The sequence below is a fragment of the Terrapene carolina genome, unplaced genomic scaffold, assembly GCF_002925995.2.
Source record: "Terrapene carolina triunguis isolate 2854851 unplaced genomic scaffold, T_m_triunguis-2.0 Scaffold66, whole genome shotgun sequence".
In the NCBI taxonomy this organism is placed as follows: domain Eukaryota; kingdom Metazoa; phylum Chordata; order Testudines; family Emydidae; genus Terrapene; species Terrapene triunguis.
In genome coordinates, this window is record NW_020664417.1 from 80293612 (window position 1) to 80314787 (window position 21176).

Consider the following 21176-nt stretch of genomic DNA (forward strand, 5'->3'; position numbering starts at 1 on the left):
AACGCTTTCCCTTTTAGCTTGTAATAAACAACATGCAGAAGAGGTGCATGTGTTGCACCCAGGAGGGCTAGTGGACCGGGGAAAATGTGCTCTCATAACCATAATCAAAGAGGGAGGTGGCCGTGCTTGGAAATCAAATTTGGATGGAGCTGCACTTTGCTTATACTTTCCCTGCAACACATTCTTTGAGTAGGTTGGTTTTTCAGGATACAACTCAACATGCCTAATCTGAAGAGGGTCTGGAGGATGAGGGCCTAAACAGGAGTTGGAGGTATCTTCACTGGGGGCATTTTATATCGCACCTGCCATTTGGTGCAATCTGGTCCATTCCAAAACAAAAACAAACCAAAAAATTAAGGACCTTCTCTAACGCACGCTGAAGCTAATGGGGGTCTTTCCACTGACTTTGGATTAGGCCCCAAAGATGATTTAGAAGAGAGGGGGTGTAACTCCATCAGAGACGAAGAAATCATCCCAAACTTCCCTTTGTTGTCTAGAAATGTAACTCATCACAGAGATCCTCTGCTGGCAGATCACTGCCTTCACTTCCAATTCCCACAGACTTATATAAACACCCACAGAAATAGAATTTCACCTGCATTAAGAATACTTTAAAAAATTATCATAACAATGCAGTAATGCAGGGCAGGCTGACCCAGCATTCTGTCCTGGCCTCAAAGTAGTTTGTGCCTTCTCTTAATGGTCCTTTTACACTCCACACAATACAGACACTTTAGTCTGGGCTACATTTTCCTCTCCAGGAAAATGTCAACCTTTCCTCTCTACATCATCTTCCTCCAGGCCGATTTCCCCGCCCCACTCTGCTGAACTGCATTTAGTGCCCTGTCAGATTGTTAGAATGCCCCATAATGCACAGCACTGTGCCAGCACTACAGATAGATGCAGCTGCAGGTGCAAACCGGGAGGAAGAGGTTTGTGTTACAGGCAGGCCAGGCATGTCAAAGAGAGACCTAGGCCTGGTATGACCATCTCTCATTCAGTGTTTCTCATGGGGGTGAGCAAGCAGGGGTAAAGACTGTCAATTCTGAAAACTGTTTTCACCCACTAAGGAGCAACTCAGAATAAAAAGTCTGTGGGAGATGGGGGAATAAGGTAGCCTAGTCAGGCGATGAGTGATCATTCAGACTTCGTCAGTTTCCTGGTAACTGGACACTAATCAACTTGGAGGTTGGTAATTATCTATAAAAATTCCCTGGTGCTTTGAACTGGTAACCAACTTTACCGCCTGCAGAGTAAAATTATGTATTTATCTGTTACAAATACTCCCAGAGACTGTGATGGGGGAGGTATTTTTAAAATAAAAATGAAAGTTAAAATATGCATTTAATTTTAAAATAGATTTAAAAAAGCCCTCTGAGTGTGAATAATAGTGGAGCATACAATCATAATAAAGGATACTGAAACTCCGGTCTGTGATTGCTAAGTGCCAGAGGTTAATCCTGAGATCATCAGCTGACATGTATGTCTCACAGTCGCTGTTGACAGAAATTGAGTTGACATGATAGGTGTGACCATTAGCAAAGATTCTCCTGGGGGTGACTTCTACCATCAAATCCATAGGTTTCAATACAGGCACCTACAAAAAAAAAATTAAATACAAATTTTAAAAGTAATTTCTGTGTATATGTTGAGAAACTCAGCATAGCGCAGGGAATGAGATATAACTACATTTTAAATAATTTACTGCATTTCTTTCACTGCTTTATGCCTCATCAAAAACTGTCAAGTGACAAAAAGGCTATAATTTTTCTGATCCATAATAAATTAAGTCTTTGAAAACAAATGCTAGATATGTATAGGCCGGCTGTACATAGATTATTATCGCTCATTATTTGTATTATCATAGCACCCAGCAGCCTAATCATGGAGCAGAAACCCACTGTGCTAGACCCTGTACAAACACATAAAGATGGTCCCTGCCTCAAAGAGCTTACAATTGACTAGCTAGACTAAATGGATGGTAATTTTTTTACACGCTTTTCATGGAGGTTACTACACTATAAAATATTTGCTGCTGAGAGAAATCAGGGATTCTAGACAATATTTTAGGACCTAAAGCTCCAATCCAGGATATAGGACTACTCACATGAGTAAAGTTATGCACATGCTTAAATCCTTTGCTGAAGTAGGGCCCAAGAGCATATACTTTATCAGTCAGAGGACAGCTGGACATTGGACAAAGAATTCTCACAGAGCCCAGTAGCTCACCTGTAGTGATGTTACGGTAGACAGATCTTTAAGTTTCCCTTCTTCATCTTTTAAGTTGTATCCCTCTGGTCTCTTATCTCGTTCAGTAACTTTCCATAATTTGATAGTTTTATCTTTTAAAAAAAGAAACCAGAGTTTCTATTAGCCAGGAGACTTTGAACTCTGTTACTCACCTTTAAGATAATAAACACTACCGAAACAGAGCACTCACCTAAACTCAATTTTGCAACTCAGACCCACTTTTCTAACTGCAAAACTGCTGACTCATGAAGGGTTTACTGAATCTACAAGAGACTCAGCCTGTTCTTGCCTGCTAACAAAATTAGCAGAAACTGCTCTCAGAGCCCTGCTCCGCACTTAATAGGGGGAGTGGACCAAAACTGCTCACTGTAGAAGGCACGCCCTTGAGAACCTATGTCCCTCCCCCATGAAAGGTGCACAGCCGTGCAGTTTGGTCTAGTTTGCTGGGATATTCAGAAGCAACGCCATAGGAGTATTCGGTGGATGGGTTGTCTAGCTGATGAACAGCCTGTTGCAAGAATAGGCAAAAACTTATTATCTTTACCTCACAGGCTCATGCAGAGAAAAGACCAGGGAAGGACGGCGGCTATATTTAGGAGTTCCTCATCTCCAAGAGAGAGGCATGGACAGAAGAGCAGCAGCAGGGAGATACAGAGAGAGAAATTCTAAAGGAGAGGAGTGGGGAGGAAAAAGGACACTAATGTTCTGGGAGTTGATAACCATTTCAAACCCTTCCTCTGAACGCACTGGCTGGGTGTGCATGACTTTTATGCTGCTCTCTAGTGGCTGGCTCCTACAGAGGCTATGGGACCTACCACTAATGTCAGCTGAGGAACAATCCCTTCAGTTCAAGTGGTAGAGGCCTGTACATTTTTTTTTTTGAAGCTGAGGGATCAGGGCTCTATGTGTGTGATCTGATAGTAATAGTGTCTGTTGCAGTGCCCAAATTCATTGCACCCCTACAAAGAGTACTGCTGGCATGACAAAATTTGCTAGGACAAGTATGGCAGCATTAAAAAGAGGCAAAACAAACAACAACAGGACAGACTTTAAAGGCCACTGCCCACTCATGTAGACTGCAGCTTTGTTCCACACAGTCCCTAAAAAGAATACAATCTGATAGGAGAAAAAATAGTCACATTTCATTTCTGTAGTGTGTTTAACTTTGACATTCTTTTGCTTTAAAATCAATTAACCTACCTCTCCCAGAAAAGAAAACGAACTGCATTATAGCTATGATGTAGCTTATGTAGAAGTTTTTATTCACCCACTAACCCTCATGCAACAAAAATCCTAACATTGAACAGTTACAGTCTATGACTTTAGTTATACCGACCTATATTTGAGCAGCTGTACCTAGCTAACATCAAATATATGTTACAATTACACCACTTTGTGTTTCCTTTTGGCAAGTTAAGTTTTCTTTGTGACTTGTAGTCAGATTTATTATGAAGTGTGTACAGTTCAATGAAAATTCCTGTCTAACTACCATGCTATTCATAAGTTTTTAAAAATGTAATGATGCAATCAATCCAACTTTCACTTTTCACTATTAAAGCCAATGCACACCATAAGAAGAAACAACATTAGATGCATCTCTTTCATGGTAGGATTTGACCTCTATTGATTAGCACATCAATTTTTGCAGGAAAACTTGCTTGTTTAATGGTTAAATGGATCATATTTGCTGATTGTCTTCTCCGCGTGTATGCCCTCTGGACTCACAACATCCTTAAATATTCAAAGTGTCAACATGCTTTGAAAAGGGACTGTAGAAATGCACTGTGAGGTTCCATATTCATTCAGTCTCAGGGGTGTTGTGAAGTTTAAATTAATTAGTGTCTGGAAAGCAATTTGAAATCCTCAGATGAAAGGCTTTGTATAGGCCAAATTCTGAGCTATTTGATGTAACTCAGTCAGAAACTGGCCCCTGTAGTGCAAAGAATTATCAATGAATCACAGTGATTTGTTATTATAATATCTAATTAGCTCAGTTTACAAGTCAAACTTTAATTTTGCTGACTGCAAGCACTGCTAGCCCACACTGGGACTGAAAGTCACAGTGGGGTCCTTCTGTCTCCATTAATAAAGATGCTGCAATCAGAACTTAGCTGACAAATTTTGCTGGTGATGTGTGAACTGGAAAGAATCCAACTCCCTCTCCCATAGCTGTGTAGCCCCTGCACGGTTTGCTGTACTGAAAACTGGTTTCTCTTAGAAGCAAATATGATGTGAAGACACGTGGGGCCAAATTCAGACTTCAGATCCATGGGTGTGTCTTCCATTTAATTCAGTGGGAGCTACACATCTGTATCTATGGGTAGAATTTGCTCTTTGGGAGAAGATCTGCTGCATAATTAGATGCTATTTTTACACACTCACTTTACTGACCACAATTGTGCTTTAGATTCTAAAACATAATTTTCTAGATCTGCCTTATTCTAATTTTGCATCCAAGTACTGGATTCAGAAAAAAATGTCTGAACAATAACCAATTGCTGTTGATCTAAAGTATTTACATGTCCCCCACTTCTGAAGTTCCTGAACACCTCAGAATGTATCTTCACAACACTTCTATGAGGTAGGGAATTACATGGTCAAAGTCACACAGGAGTGGCAGAGTAGGGAACTGAAGCCAGGTCTCCTAAATTCTAGGCTGCTGCCCTACCCACTAAACCATCCTTCTACATATACCACAGGCTCAGTCGTCAGTGGCGCCAGTGCCAAGTAATGAGAAACTGCCCTAAAGGGACAGCGAAGGATTCCCCCAACACAGAGGAATCTTTGAGTGTCCAAAGCCAGCATGTTCAGGTCTATGCCACCTGTATTCTCCCCACTCTCCTCTGCACAGAAGGCATGTCAGGGTTGTGCCAGAGCTGGAAAGGGGCAGAGCACATTTTGCCGAATCTTTGGCTGGCTGAGTGTCTGGCTGCAACCAGGGTAACTTAGGGCAGCCCCGAGACAGCTCATTTCAAACCCACCAGCAAGCCCATGATCAGGGAAGCAGGAAGGTGACTTAGAGTTTGTGCTAAGTTTAAACTCGGTAGAGCCGAGGACTGAGCCCCATGTATTTCCCGAGGTTTCTAAAAGCATACTTTAGAATGGAAGTAACAGGGTTTGCTTTCCAAAACAGAAAATCAACTTCTGCCTATATTAAAATAGGATTCTTTTGTTAAACTTGTTTGAATCAGGGAAGATATTTGAGACTAGGGAGATGTACAGAAATGAACTCTCAAATGCCATGTCTCTTTTGTGAATGATAAATTTAGCCCTCACTGTAGCTAGCTTTTAAAAATCTGCTTCATGTCAGCTGCCAAGAGGAAAACAGATAGTAAAACCATTCCACATGCATAAGGAGGTGTGACACATTTAGGGTGACCAGATGTCCTGATATAATCAGGACCATCCTGATATTAGGGACTTTGTCTTATATACACAATTATACCTCCCTGCAAAAAAAAAAAAAAAAAAAAAAAAAAGGGGTCCCAATTCTTCACACTTGCTATCTGGTCACGCTAGGTATATTCTGCTTTTGGATGCATCAATGCAGCTCCCACTGACCCTTAATAATTAATATAATACCAAGAATTGTGTATTATGTCAGAGTGCCCCAAAAAAGCTTATGTATTAAAAACCCAGTTCCAAGGCAAGAAGGCTGAGAAACACTGATCAATATTAGACATTAATGTTCTAATCTGTGAATATTGTTTTCTTGTTGTAAACCTTGACTAGAAGTAATGACCTTGCCTTAAAGAGCAGTTCTGTTCTGAAAAGCAATTGTCTAAGATGGCATTATGGTGTTCCATGTTTCTTATCTGTCAGTGATTTCTAAATTTGCTCAGTTTTACAAGTAAAACATTTTTACATCAGAGTGCTGTCAACTCAACCTGGCATCTGAGAATCAAGCTGGCTTTTACCCATGTCATGCATCATCAACAGTAATGAAGGTCCTGGAAGTCAAATTATCTCCTCAGTGACACTTGTGCAACTGTATGCTTTCAAATTATTCCCACAGTGACACCTTTACAAACCCTTACTTAGCTCTTGTATGCCACTTTTCATCCGAAGATTTCTAAGTATTTTGCAAAGAAGGATCAGTAACACTAGCTATGCACTATGCACAATATTGTGCATACCCAAGTGTAACTGTTTGGAATTTAGTAAACAATTCTGTTGATAATACATTAGAAGGAAATGTAATCCATCTCTCTCTCAGCTGAATTGGTTCTGAAGGGCTAACAGGAGTAAAAAGTATTAAAAGCCCTATTTTTTTTACTTAAGTCAGCAGATATAGTTCTGCATACACATACAAAGCATAGTTATTGAGTAAGAAGGTCCCATTTTCACATAGTTGCTTTTCCGAACAGAACTGCATATTACTAGCAAAAGTAGATGGCTCCCTAAGTGGAGCTGAACAAATGATTTTTCTGTTTGGTCACTGAAAAATTTCACCGTTCTCCATCCCTAAATGCCTCATGAACATTCAGATAGGAATCCTCGTCTGTGAATGTGAATAAAACTTACAAATAGTAAATATCAAAATCCATGTAACAATTTTTCTTAGTAGACTCTGAAACTGGAAACTATTGAAATGCAAATTTAATTTTAAATGAGATTGGGAAATAGTGGGCAAGCGAGACTAGCAGGGTTGGAATGGGCCAGAGCAGAATGTTGATACTTCTTGTACTGGTTCTTCTATCTTACCATTTGTTGACAGAAGGGAGTGGGCTGCATTCTGCTGTGGTAGCCACTTGATCTTGTTTATTTTTTCCTCTATCTCCAAACTCTTCAAATAATCAAATTCAGGCTCATGGCTCTGGAACGTGCTGTAAACATTGTACTCCCCCTGATTGTAAGGCTCATTTTTACTCTGTGAAGAACATGGAGAAACAAAAATGTGTCTGATGATGTCAGTATTTTATCTCCAGCTTCTGAGCTGACTGAGGTAAGCTAGGAGCCATCATAAATATAACAATCCTAGGAAATATTTTATTTTAAATTTAAAACATGCTGTTGACAGATTGCTTTACTATGACAAATAAAATAGTTTTTCATGGGCATTAAAATGATGTTCAATACCCAGAAAAAAGCCTTTGTTAAGATCACTAGGAATGCAAAAGAGGAATTACTTCAGTAAAAATCTTATTAAAATGTTGTGGTTATTAAAAAAATTGCATGTGACAATCTGGGAATTCAGAATTTAATTTTCACAAGCAGCCTTAACTCTGACCATTCCCTGCATTCCTGGAAATGTTTAGCCACACCCCATAACTTATCTGCATTACATTTCTACATGCCCCAGGATAATATCCATACTCCCCATACTAATGTACAAACTACATTCTTCCAGAGAGGAGCTACAGACCCTCCTCCAATCCATCCTTCTTTTATCAACCTGCTGTACACTCCTTACTTCTCATCGTTCATGTACAAACCAAAGACAGACCTGTCCTCTCCCCTCACAGGTCCCCATTACACGACAGTCACAACACTTTCACAGTCTATCCGCAACATAGAAGGTCTGATTCTCATGAACACTCTCTGGCAGTGTAAAGGGACTCTAAAGTGGGTGTAAATAGGTGAGAATCAGGCCAAGATTCACCAGCCAGCTTTCACTATCTACCTAATAAGCCACCAAGGAAATCACAAATACAAATCTGTCCAAACCATCCTGTCTCTACAGAGTACACAGACTGCTATACCTGACTGATTCTCCCCCTCAGTGTGCATCTGAGACTGAAGTATCCATATATAACCAAGTCTTCTGGCTAACCCCCTCCACTGGCCAAATACTGGCTGAGATGACAGTGTACAGCATTCTCCAAAACAAAACCAGGCAGGGTATGACACTACTTATTCCATAGTTATGATACAAAGGAAGGTGAGCAGAATTTGAAAAGGAAGAGCGAAAGATATAAGAGGGATATTATAACATATAGCTTTGTGGTGTTGTTGCTACTAAATGCAGAACTAAGCTTGTTTGTGGAACCTTAACTATGAATTTCAGACTAAACAAGAAACAAAAAACAAAAACAGCTTTTCCTTAACTTAGAAGTTCTGTGCTTCCAATTGTTGGCCTTGGATAGCAACTAGGAATAGCAGGGAAATTCTGAATTAAGACTCTTATCTTCTTTTATTCACCTAATTGAACCTAAATATTACAGACAGAAAGGATAACACGCTTTCAAACAAGCCTCTTTTCTGAGACCCCTTTGTCACTCAATCCCTATAGCAAAACACCTTGGGTGATGACATTCTGGCCCCACTGAAGTCAATGGAGGCTTGCCCTTGACTTCATAGGGCCAAGACTTCACCCCCTGTTTTCTCAGCCAAGATCCGTGATCTCCACAACAGAGCAATTAATGGAATGCTCCATGGAGTGACACTGACCTCCCACCCCTCTCAAAATAGGTAACATTCAGTTTTTGTTACTCTTGATAGCATTCAAAAAATCTATTAGATCTCAGCAGTGTAAAAAAAAAGCTTTGTGAGCAATTACGGCAGGAAGCAGTAACAAACATACCTCAGGTTCCCTTTGGAATATAACAACCCGACCTCCCTTGTCCCCAGTAGCCAGTAGTTCTCCAGTGTGATTGAACTCAACTGTAGAAATAATATCAGCTAGAAGGAAAAAGTGAGAAAAGGCAACCATTAGAAATGTCAAGAGCTCCATACAAACACAGGAAATTAGGGACTCAAAAGATATACAGAGGAATGCAATAGCAAGCTACCCATTTAAAAGTTTGCCCTGCCATTAAAATCTGGCAACTGAAACAAACTGTAGACTTCTAGAGGCGAGATCATGATTTAAGGCACTGCCTGCATTTTGAGAGTAGAGGGATTATGCACCAAGAAGAGCACAGAGGTAGCACAGAGAGTCTCTTGCTACAGACTCAGCTGTGTGACAAATTATATTCCTCACCCTCTATGAGGCGTTTAGCACTCCTCGAAACACAGGAATCCCCCTATCCTGATGTGCAAGGAGTGCAAATGCCTAGTCCCTCCACAGAGGCACGAATGCAAGACCTTGAGTCTCCTTATGTCCTTTGCATGCTGTGCACTACAAAACATGGTCTGTTCCAGGGCAGAGTTTTTGGCAGATCATTTCAACACCATAAAAACATATCATGAGAAATTTCTAAAACACCAGTTTTTGTTTGTTTTTAAATATAGAACCCCAAGAACAATTTTTTGAGGAGACGTGAATGTCATCAAAACTGCAGGCCAGCCTATTTTACAAAACACTGTAGAGTTGAAATGAAAGGGGAGAAAAAGAGCTAGAAGGCAGGAAGAATAAATTACTTCACTCGCATGAAAATAAATGTTAGAATCATAATCTGCAGTTAATCCTCACTATTAGCATAATTTAAATTAAAATGTCCAGTGTGATGATAAATTAGGGATACATCATATATACTGAGTTATAGTTAAACATATAGGATATTACCCACATAAACATGTTTCGGTTTACTATAATTATCAACCTTCAGTGATATGGGACAGATTTTTAAGAAGTGCTTAGCACTCAACAGCTCCCATTTAGGCACCTAAAGGAGTAGTCAGATTTTCAAATCATCTCAGCGTCCATCAGCTCACACTGAGAACAGTGGGAGTTAGTGGCAGCTGAGCCCTATTGAAAATCTGGACACCCTTTAGGTGCCTAACCAGGATATGTAACCAGCTCTTTTGAAAATCTGGCCCTAAACATAGTCACTAAAATTCAAAAGTATCTAAATGAGAAGTAAAAGTTCCATTTATTTGATGCACTTTATGAATTAAAAACATCTGTTCCCATTATTCTTTTACTAATCCAGCCCCAAATTTCTATTGCCAGTAGCTTTCCCTGTGAGCTATTAAAAAGCTAGGGGGAGGTATACAATTACTAATGTAAAAAGAAAACCTTGTCCTATTACTGAGAAACAGAAAGTTTATTTAAAAATAAACCCTTAAATATAGGATTTTTGAAAATAAGATATATGATAGGCTCTATTATGATTTTTCAGTTTGAGTGGGTGTATGTAGGTGTTAGTATTTCATAGACTTCAGGATGGGACCACAAGTGTGTCACTTATCTTCAGCTGTATAAAATGTGTGGCTACTCACTAATCCTGGGAGGAGTCGAAAGGGCAGGGAATTAATTGTATTCCGTTAATATGGGCATGTGTGTAGGAAAAATATCCTTAGGCCAAGAAGTGCAGAACTCTAAGTGTGCCTAATATGCTTCCTAAAACTATGGGCAAAATGCTGCCAATGCTGGAACATTTTCAATTTAAGAATCTGTCTGGGAAATCAAGGGCTTAGCAGAATCCACTGCTTCTGTTGGACGCGTTATGTCCTCTGCACAGTGCTGAAAGCGCGCCAGGCTGCAATAGGTTGTAGACCCAGGAAATAAAATATGTACAACTCAAGTTGTACATGCGTCAACAGTGTGCTCTTATGAGTCCACAGTGTGCCCTTGTTGCCAAGAAGGCTAACGGCATATTGGGCTGCATTAGAGCATTGCCAGCAGTTCGAGGGAAGTGATTATTAGCCTCTATTCGGCGCTGGTGAGTCCACATCTGGAGTCCGGCATCCCCCCACTACAGAAAGGATGTGGACAAATTGGAGAGAGTCCACCGGAAGGCAACGAAAATGATTAGGGGGCTGGAGCACGTGACTTATGAGGAGAGACTGAGAGAACTGGGCTTATTTAGTCTGCAGAAGAGAAGAGTGAGGGGGGATTTGATAGCAGCCTTCAACTACCTGTATGGGGGGTTCCAAAGAGGATGGAGCTAGGCTGTTCTCAGTGGTAGCAGATGGCAGAACAGGGAGCAATGGTCTCAAGTTGCAGTGGGGGAGGTCTAGGATGAATATTAGGAAAAACTATTTACCTAGGAGGATGGTGAAGCACTGGAATGGGTTACCTAGGGAGGTAGTAGAATTTCCATCCTTAGAGGTTTTTAAGGTCAGGCTTGACAAAGCCCTGGCTGGGATGATTTAGTTGGGGTTGGTTCTGCTTTGAGCAGGGGGTTGGACTAGATGACCTCCTGAGCTCTCTTCAAACCCTAATCTTCTATGATTCAAGCCAGGTCACTGAGAGTGCATTCGCTTACCTCCTGGGCCATAGCAGCCATCAAGTCTGCTCCAGGACAGGCAGAGCTCTCCCCCTCCACACCTCAGGAGCCAAAGCTGTTCTCATGGGAGGGGACGGAGAGCAACAAGAGCCCAGCAGATCAGAGCAGCTCCAATTCTTTCTCCCCACCCTCTTCTGTGAGTAACATATCAACTCCTTTGCTTCTCTCCCCCTCCGGCAACCCCCTGGGAAGAGGGGAGGAGGGATGAAGAATCCCTGGAGCTACCCCGTCCAGTCTGTAAGGTGGGAGGGGACCCTGCTAGAGCCTCCCCCACAGGCCTGGGAGAGGAGGGGGTGAAGAATCCCAAAAGGAACAGAAGTGAGGCTGAGGGGAGGGGTCAGAATGAATTTATGTGGGGATTGGGAGGGCAGAACAGAGAAGGGGGCAGAATTGATAGGGGCTGGGGACAGGCAAATGTGATGTCGCTTTAATTTCTGTAGACAATGATAAACTGTCCCCCCAACCACACAGCCACTGTTGTCTGATCACTTTCAGCACTGTGTGAGCATATATTGGGACACACGGGATTTCCTCTGCATCCAAGATGACAAATTCTGGTTTTTGCCCCAGCTAATAAAAATGTTGATGCAAATTATAAATGATGATGTGGGGATGTAAATGTTGGGTTTACCTGATACTTGAATTTTGCCTGCTGATCTGAACTTTAATATAACAGAGCATTAGGGCCTACTGTATTTGGGCCCAATCCAAAGCCCATGAAAGCCAATGGCATTTGACTTTTATGTGGACTTCAATGGGCTTCGGATCAGGCCCTTTGTTAGTAACTGTCCTAAAAGCGTGGGTCTCACTGCAGCATAGGGAGAGAGGGTGCACTGCCCAACCTGTGGGGTGGGAGGTTTTGAGGTAAAATTTATTCCTGCTGAAGGATTTACTTTTCACTTGCTCGTCAATTTTTTTTTGTGTGTGGAAGTTTTCTGACCAGGTCTTTTGGTGTGTAATATCCTCTTTTGTAAAGAGATATTTATGAATTCTTTTCTCCTGGATCCTGTGAAATTCCTACTGACTTTAACAGCAGCAGCCTTTTATTGGTAAGATGATATATGCATGTGCTCATCCATGTGGGACCTCATCCTAGCCCCACCACATAGACAGAACTCTTGTTGAAACCAAGAGTGGAGCAGTCTCAAGATGGGGACCCCTGGCTTAAGTGCGCTGAGTAAAATATGACAATCAAACACACTTTGGGAGAGAGAGCGAAAGAGATGGACAAAAAATAAAAATAAGGGGCTTTTTTAGGATGGGCCAATTACTGATCCCCCGAGTAACAACTGAGTAACAGTAAATTATTCTGGGCACTGGTCCTGAGAAAGGACTGAATTAAAACAGATTAATGGCAGGAAGATTCAACCATTTAGTTCAGTGCACTTGCTAATGGCTCATTCACAGAGTGTTTCCTTGAATTGTTTGCATGATATAGAGAGTCTCACAATAACACACTATAATATGTGCAGGGCCTAAGCCAATGCCCATTGAAATCAATGGGAGTCTTTCTGCTAACGTCAATAAAAACTGGATCAGGAGACAATGACGTGTTGGTATGATAATAATACTGTGCATAGGTTAGGTGTCAATTTCTGGAGCAAAGGTTTAAAACTGTAGCAGTTTAAAAAAAAATAGCAACAAGTGTCCATGAAGTACCATCGCTAATGATGGCATTTGGGGGTAAAACTCAAGCCTGATCTACACTTAAAACTTAGGCTGACATAGTGAGGAGTGTAAAAATCCACCTGCCCAAGTGCCATAGCTATGCCGACCTAACCCCCACTGTAGATGCAGCTAGGTCAATGGAAAATGCTTCCGTTGACCTAGCAACTTTGCTTGGGGTGGTGGATTTCCTACAGTGACAGAAAAAACCCCTCTGATCGCTATAGTTGGTGTCTACACTATGGAGTTACTTACGGCACCTGTTACTACACTGCTGTAACTATGCCGCTGTAGAGCCCATAGCACAAACGTGGCCTCTGAATCTCGCAGGTGCTTTGGTTAATGCCTTTCCCCCTAGCAATACTATGATGGTAATTCTGAACTAGAAATTCTGAATATATTTAAGACAATTAAGATGTTCTGGTAAAGAGCAGAGAAAATACTTCTTCATTGTATTCTATTGAGCATGTTAGTAAAGAATTAGCCCTGTATTAAATAATTACCTTTATTGATCCAGTAAATAAGAGATGAAGACGATCGCCACACAAAAAACACCCCTATGCAATATCTGTCCAGCAAGTAAACATTAGTCATGCCGCTTTCATAAAGATTAGGCAGTTTGGCTCTTTCCAAGGGAGGGAGTAGGATCAATTAGAAAAGCCTTTTATACACTTCCAGATAATTCCTCTTGGAACATCCCCCTGCACATCCGTCAGTGCTTTGGGAGCCCCAGACACTGCGGTAACATCCTAGGTGGACTCCTACACTGAGAACTATTACTGCAGTGCACAGTGTGGCTAAGTGGCAGATTCCCCCTTCAGAATATGTAAATGTTCCATGCTGGAAGAGTTGATTCACTCACATGTACATGGGGTACCACGTTTGAAATGCAAAAAACCCCGGCATCCACCCCACCCACCAGGCAAGCCCGCCACATCCCCAACCTCCAACCACAAAGCAACTCCACAGCGCCCCCCCAATATCCACGTATAGTATCTAGAGAGATAACACATGCAGATAAGATTGACAACATTACACATCTCCTCACTCTCCCATGACTCAAACCCTCTCACACACGTGCGGTGCGCTTGCGTGTTGATGGGCAGACAGCTGCTGTATTTGCAACAGTTTTGATCTATTATCACTTAAACTGTGGAAGTAGGAACACTGCATCATTGTTAGCTGGACACAAACGTTTAACATTAGATATGCCAGTGTATTGTGATACTAATGCAAATTTTTAGATCCACGTAAAAAAAACTCCGGCAGATTAAGTTAATTTTTTGGAAACTGGCAAATCCATAAAAAAAACCCGGCCAGGCTGGTCAAATACCAGCCAGGAGGTGACCCTACATGTACAGTGAGCTTTATAAAATAGATGGTTCAGATAAACAGCCCCCCTGCATCCTTCTTCAAATACTTATCTTTCATATCACACCCGGCAGTGCCAAGCTTTCCTCTAACACACCAGGATCAGACACAGAGAGAATTCACCAAGTAGTGAACAGCGACTGTGGCCTCAGGGCCGGCGCAACCCATTAGGCAACCTAGGCGGTCGCCTAGGGCACTACAATTTCGGGGGCGGCGACCGCAGCGGTATTTTGGCAGCGGGACCTTCCGCTGCCTCTGTGGGGGGGCGGCATTTCGGGCCGGGACCTTCCGCCGCCTAGGGCGGCAGAAAAGCTGGCGGCACTCCTGCGTGGCCTCAATAGCCAATGGGCAAATGCTGCTGACCAGACTGTAAATCCCAGCTCAGCTTTGTAAAATATATATGAACTGGCACATGAAGAAATATTTTGAAGCGGCAGAGCTGAATATCGTCACTTGATTAAAAAACAACAATGGCATTTCGGTTCAAAATATGTTGTTTTTAAATTAAATCTGCACAGAGTAATCTAAACTAGAGATGAAAAGCCATATTTGGTCATCTACGCCACGCCTTGCCAAAGCAGGATTGTTTCAACCAGTACTGCATATTATCTAGTGCTTTCTTCAGTCTAATTTTAAATGGTCATGTGAATGGGAACTCCTCCTTGGGAGAATATGCTGCAGCCTAATCCCAGTCAGAAGTTTTTCCTGATTCAGCCTAAAGTATCCATTTCTTAAATTCATCCCAATATTGCTAGTTATATATGCCCTTTTGCACCTCTCTAACTGATCCCTCTCCAACTTTGGTGTTTATACCCTTTCAAAACTTGTAGTCCATTCTGCTGTTACCCCACAGCTGCTGCTTAGCTATACATATTCAGTTCTTTCAATGTTTTTCTTAAATCAGTGCCAGACAGATCTTTCATTGCATTGCTCTGCTCTGTGCTGCCCTCAGCTTTGTTAGTACCTTTCCAATATTCATGTAGGCAGAAATAATGGCAGTGTTCCAGGAGCAGTCTCACTAGATCAGTCGTGGGAGTGACTATAACCTCAGTGTTCTATGACGGAGTCTCTGCACATGCAGATCAAAATCACATTGGCCTTTTATCCACACTCATAACTTACTGTCCAGTCTCTCTCTCTAGGGCTGGTTTGGCTTCACAACTTTTCCGGTTTCTTGATTTAAGTAATACAGAAAAGACATAGGTCAAAATACTTAGTTTATGCACAATATTAATCTACACATCATGTACCTCCATACTATTTTGATTATTATACCTTAGATGAATATTGTTATCCCCATATCATACATTCTACGGGCCAAATCCTAAGGGCCTTACTCATTTTTATTCAGCTCTTACCTTTGTCAGACAAACTCCCCATAACTTTGACTAAAAACCTCAGGATATTTTCCATCTCTATGGTAACACTGAAACATTTCCAAATTTTAATTGTTCCTCAGAACATAAGGCAAGTAAGGGACATTTCAGAATCACTTCACTCACTCTGAAAATGCAACCTCTTGGATGAATCGTGGCAACTTTTTTAAGAGCAAACCCCAATATCATGCAAAAGTTTAGGAAAGAGAATGGAAATAAATATTATATCCAGTTGAAATTGCAGGGGAAATCTGGATGGTCAATTACTGGATTTGGAGTGAGTCAGAATACTGGAATTAACAACACTACTGTTACAAAAAATGCAGGGGGATCTGTATTTATCAGAACAAGTCAGGATATCTCTGACTCATGCCTCATCCAAAAGACAGGTTTCAGAGTAGCAGCCGTGTTAGTCTGTATCCTCAAAAGGAACAGGAGTACTTGTTCAAGTACTCCTGGTCCAAAAGACAGTACTTTCAGCATCACAGTGTCCCTAACAATTTTCTGAGGCATTGATTCAGTGCTGACTCAGAGGGCAAGAGTGTCATCTACTGAATCACCAACTTCATTTTCTGTAGCAGCAAGGAGCTCCTGGGATGTCTTTGATCCAAGTACTGACCTGGTGTAAACTTGGCTTGTGAGATCTAATAAGATCATGCCACAACCGGTCATGGCTGCAGGCAATCCTCTTTCACACTGATATAGAAGTCCCTGAGTAAGCATAATTTTACAAATGTAACAAAGAAGCTCACTATGCAGATGGAGATACAAACCAGAGGGACATAAAAGTAGACAAGAGGCAGACCAGACAGAATATCACACAAGTTCTTGTATAAACTGAATGTCACCACAATGAAATGCATTATGGGAAATTTAGAGGTGGTCAGAAAATGGAAAACATTTTTTGCAAAAAGAAAAATTTGCTTTTTTATTTCTGTTTTTCAGTAAAAGTTCAAAAGTTTCTGAGAAACTCTAGAAAAGATCATTTTAAAAACCAAATGTTTGAAGCTCAAGTGAATCTTCATTTTTTAAAAATAACTGAAGGGTCATTCTTTAACAATGGCAGAATTTCCCCCCTTGAAACGGTTGTGGCTGTGTACTCTAGTGGACAGGGAATACATGGGACCCAGGAGATCTGGACTGTGTTCCCACCTCACCACTGAGGAAGTCACTTCACCTCTCCATGCCTCTGTTTTCCCTCCAAATCTCTGTCAGTCTTGTGCTTTAGGAGTGTAAGCTCTTTGGGGCAGAGACTATCTTTCATTGTGTTTGTATAGTGCATAACACAACAGGGCCCAATCTCAGTTGGGGCCTCTAGGTGCCACTGTCATACAAATACCAGTAGCATTCTATGACCCTAAGTGTTTCAGGGATTGGTGAAACAGGATCATCAACCAACAAGAGGATGGAATCCACATTAAGTAAGAATCAATGCATCCACACCCTTTGATGCGGTTGTATTCCAACTAACATTGTGACTGGCTCCATTGCTAGCATGGGCAAATGTATTCATGGCAAAATCTAAACAGCCTAATTCAGTCCCATCCAGCACTTTTTCCTCATCCAAGGACAACGTGGTTTCTGGGTCTAAATGGTTCTTTGTTTTCTAAATGTAACAAACTCATGATGTGAAATCTGATACACTTGGCCTTAAATGCTGAACAGCACCCTGGAAAAGTAAGGCTGCTGCTGTGGAAAGGTATGGAGAATACTGTGAACTCTAGCCTTTGCCTGGCCTATCCACCAGCACTGAGCAAGGGCTTCTTCTTTCCCTGACAATCCTAACTGGGGAAATAAGGTGGGTGAGGTAATATCTTTTATTGGATCAACACAGCTGCAGCTACACGGCATACATCCTGATTGGGGCTTTAGTTGCGCTATGCACTTTGCAGCCACTCAGCAGGAGCAATGCCAGCTCCCACTTGATTAGCAGGGAGAAAAGCGGCTGAGCTTGCCCAGAGCGAGGAACACTATAAGGTTTCAAGCCATGACACAGCTTGGACTAGTGTATGCTGGGTGCTGCCCATTCGACTCAACCCTGCTACCGGCTGCACAAACATGTAATTAGGTGTCCAAGGCCAGTACAGGAAAACACTTCAGTGTGTGCTTAATCCCATGTCTATACCAGACAACACTTAAACAAATGCTCATGTGCTCACCCAAATAGGGATCCTATCCTAAACAGGGGGTTAAAGGCTGTCATTAATGGCCACAATTATTAGGTTTTTTAAAACGAATTGTCCCTACCTGATTTACTGTGCAAAATCCATAACTTAACTATAGTTATCTCTTTGCGTTGTGATTTTTTAAAGAATATTTACAACGTTTAATAAATTAAAAATCTACAAACTAACCAGTAATGTAGGGTCTATTTGACAGACAGAATTAAGCAACTAGGACAACAAGTCTTGGAGCAAAGTCAATGGGGGGAGATGGTATTTCAGCTAATGCACAGGCCTACAAGTCAGGAGATTTGGATTCTATTCTGAGCACTGGGAAAGGCTTCCCATGTGAAAACAAGTTGTTACGGTCTACATTTTTTAAAGTGGCATTGATTTTCATGTCCAGTTTAAAACACCAATGGCCTGATTTCAGAGGTGCTGAGCACCCACCAATGTCTGTAATACTGAGCGTTGTGGGGACCCCAAACCTCTAAAAATGAAACTGTAGGGGCTTGATCCTGTGCCCATTGAAGTTAATGGAAAAGCTCCAACTAACGTTAACAGTGCAGGTTCAGGCCACTATTGTTTCAAGTTGAATACCCAAAAGTTCAGATGCCCCAAATTAGTGGCCACTTCTTAAAATGTTTGCCATAAATGCCTCAGTTTCCTTAGCTCAGAAGGGTTTTTTAAGGCTTAATTTGTTAATTTTTAAAGCACCTTGAGATCCTTGCATGGATAACTCTTAACTATTGGTCCTACTGAGCCCAGTATCTCTATTACTTGACCCTCTGAAGTGCCGACCTTTGTGTATGAAATACTACCTGGATTGGTAAAGAATGTCCTACATTCCCTTTTCCTTTTTCATTAACTACTTCAGCAGTTCTCAAACTGTGGGTCAGGACCCCCAAGTGGGTCGTGATCCCATTTTGATGGGGTCCCCAGGGCTGGTGTTATACTTGCTGGGGCCCAGGGCTGGAGTCCCACCACCCTTCGCTGAAGCCGAAACCCCAAGGGTGTCAGCCCTGGATGGCAGGGATCAGGTTACAGGTCCCCCGCCTCAGGCTGAAGCCCTTGGGTTTTGCCCCCCCAGCCCCTGCCCAGGGCGGGTTCCGGCTTCAGTCCCCCCTCCTGGGGTCGTATAGTAATTTTTGTTGTCAGAAAGGGGTCACAGTGCAATGAAGTTTGAGAACCCCTGAACTACTTCATTATCATTGAAGGAAATAGATTAGCTGATTTGCTAGAAAGCCCTTCAGCTCAGGTGGTTTTAAACTGTTCAATAATGTTACTAGATGGTTAGTCTAGATATTTAACCTTTAAGACCAGAAATACAATTTCTAAGTTTCATAAATATTTTAGTCTGAAACTATCAACAGAAATATCGGTACTGAACACACACAAAAAGGTCTGTATAATAAATATTGTACAACATACGCTATGCAAATTATTCCTTGTTGATGTATGAAAAATACAGCTGGACATTTATTTCTCTATTTATTTGTCAGCAAAAAGACCACCTTTAATTGTGAAAGATCAGGATTCAACAACAGGCTTAAAACACCCTGCTCAAATGCTATGGAAATTTCAAAACCGTGTCAGTCCTTTCCCATTACCAAGTAACCATAAGGTGCAAGAAGGCAAAACTTGCCATGGGCATCACATCATGTATTTACGGCTTCCTGCACTGGGTATAAACTGATGCTCATTGGATAAACCTTGTCTGTGCTGTGAGCTTTCAATCCCTCCCTATTAATTTCACACTGAGGAGCCACACAGCCTGGCAGCCAGTAGCAGACAGATTAGAAGTGGTGCTGCCAAGTGTTAAAAAATGCTAGGCAACAATGCCTGAATGGGATCATGGAAAGCCCTTGCAGATACCCTCTCATTTCTGAGCAAACAAACGCCCAAAACCTGAAAGGACTTAATTTATTAAAATCCGTCTTTCAGTATAGACTAGTCTTATTGTTTTCTTCTTCGCTTACACAAAATAAATACAGTGACGGTCTGCGTCCAGCAAGCATCAATTTTGTGAAAAGGGGCTATTGCAATTCAAACATAAAAAGAAAAAGATTATTATTATTAAAGGGAACTCTTCCATTTAAAATATATACAAGGAGCACTGAAAAGTCATCTAAAATTTAAAATCTTGTATCAAACAAAAATGTTCAGGATGGATATTTCCTGTGTATTAAAAAAACATTAACAGGATTTGACTGTCAGCTAGTTCTGAACTTAAAAAAAATGTTTTTAAACTGAGCAATTAAGAGCTGGGGCACAGGGGAAGTAATCATGTAAACATTTCAGACAGGCACGTTGGTATTACAAGTAACACAAAATAATCATATTTAACACTAACCAGTTTTCATGTTCAAGATTTTTGGGGTTTTTTTATACAGACAATACCGCATTAATCCTCCCAACACCCTGTGTTACTATTTCCATATTTACACATGGGGAAAATGAACAGGTCAAGTGACTTGTGCAAGGCTACACATTGAGTCTTGATTAAACAAACACTGAAAGACAAACAGTATAGACCATGGCTCAGCAAACCAGCTCTATTCAGCAAAGCATTTAAGCACGCGCTTTACATTAAGCATATGTTTAAGCCTCATTGATTTCAGTTCAAGCTCATGTTCGAATGTTTTGCTGAACTGGGACCCCCAATGAACAGGGCACATTAATAACATGACAGGCCCTGGACAGAAAAAGGGCAAACACAGCCCACACAAATGGGTTGTACTTATTTGGGTGGATCTGGGAGACAGGATCGTGAAAGGGCCAGGGCAACTGAGCAGCACCTGCTCAATATGGAGTGGGGACGGGGGAAGCATCAGACACAGTCTGCTATATTGAATGTGAGCCATGTGGATCATTGCTGTGCATTGACCAACTGGACACAGCCCTAGTTTGCCAAATTTCCCACTCTGCTCTGCTGTGGGGACTCTGGCTGGAGTTTTCTTCCTCAGCGTGCAGAAGATGGGGAGTACAATTGTGTGGGTTTGCTGTAGCCTGTGCTACAAGCACAGCAGAAACAATACATTTCTGCGGCCTTCAGTCCTGATGCAGCCATGTAAACGGGAGGGGATTAGCTATATTGTACTAGGGTTACCATACGTCCGGATTTTCCCGGACATGTCCGGCTTTTTGGTCCTCAAATCCCCGTCCGGGGGGAATTGCCAAAAAGCCGAACATGTCCGGGAAAATGCCGGCATCCCTGCCCCAGTCCCCTGCTTACCTGA

General features: G+C 41.7%; 1 protein-coding gene across 2 annotated transcripts in view; it reads right to left on the reverse strand.

Moving 5' to 3' along the window:
• PPP2R2C (protein phosphatase 2 regulatory subunit Bgamma) overlaps positions 1-21176 on the reverse strand; it is a 277274-nt gene that overhangs the window by 72095 nt on the left and 184003 nt on the right. For both annotated transcript variants that reach the window (XM_024204522.2, XM_024204523.2), the window contains 4 exons: positions 8774-8871; positions 6955-7120; positions 2230-2342; positions 1420-1597 (listed from right to left, as the gene is read on the reverse strand). In XM_024204522.2, coding sequence (XP_024060290.1) covers positions 1420-1597; positions 2230-2342; positions 6955-7120; positions 8774-8871 — 555 coding nt within the window. The remainder of the gene's footprint in view (positions 1-1419; positions 1598-2229; positions 2343-6954; positions 7121-8773; positions 8872-21176) is intronic.